At 34.0% G+C, this 5,386-nt stretch overlaps 2 protein-coding genes across 2 annotated transcripts; both read right to left on the reverse strand.

Moving 5' to 3' along the window:
* Nucleotides 1-1,134: 1,134 nt before the first annotated feature.
* On the reverse strand, nt 1,135-2,036 carry LOC107723700 (transmembrane and immunoglobulin domain-containing protein 1-like). Its single transcript, XM_016532414.1, has 4 exons — nt 2,030-2,036; nt 1,657-1,941; nt 1,466-1,569; nt 1,135-1,323 (listed from the first exon to the last, which is right to left on the reverse strand). Exons 1-4 carry the CDS (start codon nt 2,034-2,036, stop codon nt 1,306-1,308), a joined length of 414 nt encoding a protein of 137 aa, XP_016387900.1. The 3' UTR covers nt 1,135-1,305.
* A 642-nt stretch (nt 2,037-2,678) lies between these two features.
* LOC107723710 (transmembrane and immunoglobulin domain-containing protein 1-like) lies at nt 2,679-5,019 on the reverse strand. Its single transcript, XM_016532422.1, has 5 exons — nt 4,929-5,019; nt 4,403-4,690; nt 3,233-3,517; nt 3,042-3,145; nt 2,679-2,899 (listed from the first exon to the last, which is right to left on the reverse strand). The coding sequence occupies exons 1-5, from the start codon at nt 4,984-4,986 to the stop codon at nt 2,882-2,884; spliced, it is 753 nt and encodes a 250-aa protein (XP_016387908.1). The 5' UTR covers nt 4,987-5,019; the 3' UTR covers nt 2,679-2,881.
* Between the last annotated feature and the right edge of the window lie 367 nt (nt 5,020-5,386).

Consider the following 5,386-nt stretch of genomic DNA (forward strand, 5'->3'; position numbering starts at 1 on the left):
AATGTGTCATAACCTGTTTTTATACAGTGTATGGTCATAACGCGCGGTTTTGTTTTGGAACGCTTGCATTATGATAAATGTTCTCTTTTCATAGAGCCCAATTTTAACTGTTAATTCCAGAAATACAAAAGCTTATCATCATTAAACTACCTCGCATGATACTAAAACGTTGTATAGGAGTCTTATAAAATGTATAAAATATATAAAATGCATAAAATGTCCAAACTATTCGCAAAACTGCTGTGATTTATTTATTTTTGACGTTCTAAAGTATGTGCTTATCTAGCCAACTGATAAACTGAAATTAACTAGTGCCAAGTGTCCAACAAATCTGAAATATAATTTAATTTTTATTTGTCTCAGCATTTAACTTGACATACAATGTAGAAAGCAAACAGTGGAAGTACCTAAACCTTATTAGGATAGAATGGAACAATTCTTTATAATTACAACCACATATGTTACCCTGGACCACAAAACCAGTCATAAGGGTCAAATTGAAATTTATACAACGTCTGAAAGCTGAATAAATAAGCTTTCCATTTCTGAGATACAACTATTTGAAAATCTGAGGGTGCAAAAAAAAAAAACATTCGCAACGCATATTACTAATTATAATACATTTTTGATAATTTACAAAATATATTTTATGGAACATGATCTTTACTTAATATCCTAATGATTTTTGGCATAAAAGAAAAAAAAAAAGATCATTTTGACCCATAGGCATACAATGTAGCCTATTGCTGGCTATTGCTACAAATATACCTGTGCGACTTACGACTGGTTTTGTGGTCCAGGGTCACATATATGACATGAGTGGATGGTTAAAGGTTAATAACTTCTACATTTAACAGGCCAATTTATACAATAAAAATCTTGTCCATGAGAACGTAAAATCTTGCAATTCACTTTAAAGAGATTATTTTACTGTGTCCCTAACAAACAGCCATCAATCTAGGAGTGTCTTTGCAGGCTCAGAGAAGTATAATGCCTTTTTAGTGCAATTGCTCAATAACATTGGAATCTGAGGAGAAACACACAAGGAAATCATCTAAAAAAAAAAAAGTATAAAGAGTTATTTAACACATCTTTTCACTTTATAATTTAACAATAATAAAACAAAGGGGCTAAGCAGGAATGAAAGGAGATGTTTGTTTTTGAATTACTAATTTATATTTAGGAGTGGTGTCCCATTTGCCAGTCCAGTAATGGTTACTTGCATTCCAGTCTGATCTTCTCAATGCTCAATATCTCAAATAGCTGTGGTTTGAATTCCTGAGATGCAATTCCATGTGAAGATGTTCAATTTGGTTTGATGCACTATAGGACACCAAAAAGACAAAGCCTTTTTAATTGTTTCCAATAGTTTTAGAGAAAAAAAAATCTTCTGAGAGTGTAGATTTTAAACAGGACCGTTGTCTTTATTTTTTTAATCATGGTGATAATCAAAAAGCTGACATACCTTAATAATTGTATTCCTCCTAGAGATAATTGCAAATACAATTGTACATAAAACCACCACCACTCCAGCAATTGTGGGTCCTAGAGGGAACCTTAGCACTTTATCTAAGCGAAAAGAACAATTTATAAATTTCACATAAAACAGGGTACAAAAAGTCAAAGTACAAATAAAGATAAATCAGGACCACAAACCTTCAACCATAACGATAAAGGTCCTGCCCATAATTCCATAGACAGATGAGTTTACTTCGCAGATGTACGTTCCTTGATGTACATCGCGCTTAGCTTTTGTGATTAATAACAGAGCGGTAATGCCGTTATTGGTTGTTTTGTAACTACCAGAGATCAGATCCAGAACTTCACCATCCTTTTTCCAAGTCACAATTACAGGGGGGTTGGCACGGACATCACAGGACAGAACAACATCACTTGTTTCTTCAACAAATACTTCCTTAGTGTCATTAAGGTCTGGGGGATCTGTAATATAATGGCATTCAAAGCTTATAAAACAGTGCTGGGCAATTCTGCGAACTATTTAGTTTTACCAACATCCAAAGTAGAAAACCCAACATTTTTTCACAAGTCACTTACATATTGCAGCAGCATATTCATGAGTGGCTCAATTTCATTCCAGTTTATTTTTGAGGAAAAAAAAAAATCAAAATATTGAGAAAATTGCCTTTAAAGTTGTCCAAATGAAGTCATTCGCAACGCATATTACTAATTATAATACATTTTTGATAATTTACAAAATATATTTTATGGAACATGATCTTTACTTAATATCCTAATGATTTTTGGCATAAAAGAAAAAAAAAAAGATCATTTTGACCCATAGGCATACAATGTAGCCTATTGCTGGCTATTGCTACAAATATACCTGTGCGACTTACGACTGGTTTTGTGGTCCAGGGTCACATATATGACATGAGTGGATGGTTAAAGGTTAATAACTTCTACATTTAACAGGCCAATTTATACAATAAAAATCTTGTCCATGAGAACGTAAAATCTTGCAATTCACTTTAAAGAGATTATTTTACTGTGTCCCTAACAAACAGCCATCAATCTAGGAGTGTCTTTGCAGGCTCAGAGAAGTATAATGCCTTTTTAGTGCAATTGCTCAATAACATTGGAATCTGAGGAGAAACACACAAGGAAATCATCTAAAAAAAAAAAAGTATAAAGAGTTATTTAACACATCTTTTCACTTTATAATTTAACAATAATAAAACAAAGGGGCTAAGCAGGAATGAAAGGAGATGTTTGTTTTTGAATTACTAATTTATATTTAGGAGTGGTGTCCCATTTGCCAGTCCAGTAATGGTTACTTGCATTCCAGTCTGATCTTCTCAATGCTCAATATCTCAAATAGCTGTGGTTTGAATTCCTGAGATGCAATTCCATGTGAAGATGTTCAATTTGGTTTGATGCACTATAGGACACCAAAAAGACAAAGCCTTTTTAATTGTTTCCAATAGTTTTAGAGAAAAAAAAATCTTCTGAGAGTGTAGATTTTAAACAGGACCGTTGTCTTTATTTTTTTAATCATGGTGATAATCAAAAAGCTGACATACCTTAATAATTGTATTCCTCCTAGAGATAATTGCAAATACAATTGTACATAAAACCACCACCACTCCAGCAATTGTGGGTCCTAGAGGGAACCTTAGCACTTTATCTAAGCGAAAAGAACAATTTATAAATTTCACATAAAACAGGGTACAAAAAGTCAAAGTACAAATAAAGATAAATCAGGACCACAAACCTTCAACCATAACGATAAAGGTCCTGCCCATAATTCCATAGACAGATGAGTTTACTTCGCAGATGTACGTTCCTTGATGTACATCGCGCTTAGCTTTTGTGATTAATAACAGAGCGGTAATGCCGTTATTGGTTGTTTTGTAACTACCAGAGATCAGATCCAGAACTTCACCATCCTTTTTCCAAGTCACAATTACAGGGGGGTTGGCACGGACATCACAGGACAGAACAACATCACTTGTTTCTTCAACAAATACTTCCTTAGTGTCATTAAGGTCTGGGGGATCTGTAATATAATGGCATTCAAAGCTTATAAAACAGTGCTGGGCAATTCTGCGAACTATTTAGTTTTACCAACATCCAAAGTAGAAAACCCAACCTTTTAATAATTTCTGGCAGTTGCAAAATTCTTGAATCATTTGATTTTATTAACAGAATATATGAAATGTTAATTGCGTTCTCAGAATTTCAGAGCCCCTTTTCATGACCGTTTACTCACCTAAGCTTTTTGCGACAGTTCTCTGGAAAATGCCAAATCCAAAAGTTGCATGAAGTCTGGAGAGGCTTGTGTCTTCAAACCAATGCTTTATATTATGTTGCTCTACAGCACTTAACAGGAAATCACCTCCCCTCACGGTCACAGACCTTTTAGTGTTGTGCAAAAATAGGCTGATATAAAACAGTGCTGGGCAATTCTGCGAACTATTTAGTTTTACCAACATCCAAAGTAGAAAACCCAACATTTTTTCACAAGTCACTTACATATTGCAGCAGCATATTCATGAGTGGCTCAATTTCATTCCAGTTTATTTTTGAGGAATATTCCAGATTCAATGCAAGTTCCAATCCAAGGCCCAATAAAAGTTTTACAGTCCATTTAAAACACTTACATTAGTAATTCAATTAAAACGTTTTATTGTTTAAACTGTAAAACTGTTTAGGGTTTTAGGGTTATGGAGGCCCATTGTCATGGCAATGAAGTTGTAAAAATGGATATAACTTTGGATTCCTTAACTTAATCAACAGTGTACATTTAATGAAAATAGATTCCTCGTGGAGTTCATTCTGAAACTGTTGAACAGAAATGAATGGATCCCAAACCTGCCAGTTCACCATTCAAAATATTTTTGTTTTCTCATATTCCCCCAAGTATTCTGAACGTTAAACTTACACTGGACGTCAAACTCGATGGAGCTGTTCACAGTTGCATCACCCTTCAACTGACAGGTAAAGACAACTCCGTTGTCCTCTTTAGTGACAGGCTGTACACAAAGACTACTCCGGTACAGGCGGTTTTCTTCTGCCAGGTTCACCCGGGCACCATTGCGGAACCACTGCAATTCTTTTTGGTTGGATGGGTCGATACCTTCATCAGTCATACAAGTCAGAGTGACCGTTTTCTCAACCTCCGTCCGAAGCAAGCTTCCGGTGGCCAGTGGACATGACTCAACGGTGACTGCTGTTTAGAGAAAATTAACTATCGAGCAGTTCATTCAGGCATAACAAACCAAAATTGTTGCAGTACAGGTTAATACTCTGTACATGTCCTATCATGCAGGTTAATACTCAGGTTAATACAGGTTAAATCACTCTTTCTGATTTGATATACTGAACAACATTTGGTTAAATGTTAGAACAGGCAGTATTTGGATCTGCTTGGAAGCATCACACTTTAAAAACATGTAGTTATACATTACCTTTTACGCGACTGACAAAGCACAGCAGGAGCAGAGAAACGCCAAGCAATACTTTCATCTTTGTACATCTGCCGGATATCCCGAATGACAAAAAGACATATAAAAAAAAGTCTGGAAAAATTTATGAAAAGTCTGATTTGTGGAATGTTTTATGGAAATTTTCTTCAAATGAATTCATATTTTGCCAGAAATACTTAAGAAAATAGCTTTAAACTTAAGTCACACTGGATCCTATTGACTTTCACTGTGTGTGTGTGTATATATATTATATATATATATATATATATATATATATATATCGTATATGTGTGTATGTATGTATAATTTTTCTTTTAGTTGTATTTTGTACATCAAAGTAAACTAAATTTAAAATAACAAATGTTGAAAAAAGTTGTTAATATTTTATTTTATTTAAATTAAACATGTATTTTATTTCAAGTAAAATTTTTTATGGTTTT

The sequence above is a fragment of the Sinocyclocheilus rhinocerous genome, unplaced genomic scaffold (assembly GCF_001515625.1).
Source record: "Sinocyclocheilus rhinocerous isolate Xijiao unplaced genomic scaffold, SAMN03320098_v1.1 scaffold4743, whole genome shotgun sequence".
NCBI classification, from domain to species: domain Eukaryota; kingdom Metazoa; phylum Chordata; class Actinopteri; order Cypriniformes; family Cyprinidae; genus Sinocyclocheilus; species Sinocyclocheilus rhinocerous.

Coding starts and splice junctions, on each gene's coding strand:
- LOC107723700 (XM_016532414.1), bottom strand. Junction 1,570..1,656: donor CTTTATCGTTATGGTTGAAG/GTTTGTGGTCCT, acceptor CTTTTCGCTTAG/ATAAAGTGCTAAGGTTCCCT.
- LOC107723710 (XM_016532422.1), bottom strand. CDS start 4,986: ATGAAAGTATTGCTTGGCGTTTCTCTGCTCCTGCTGTGCTTTGTCAGT. Junction 3,518..4,402: donor CATCGAGTTTGACGTCCAGT/GTAAGTTTAACG, acceptor ATTATATTACAG/ATCCCCCAGACCTTAATGAC. Junction 3,146..3,232: donor CTTTATCGTTATGGTTGAAG/GTTTGTGGTCCT, acceptor CTTTTCGCTTAG/ATAAAGTGCTAAGGTTCCCT.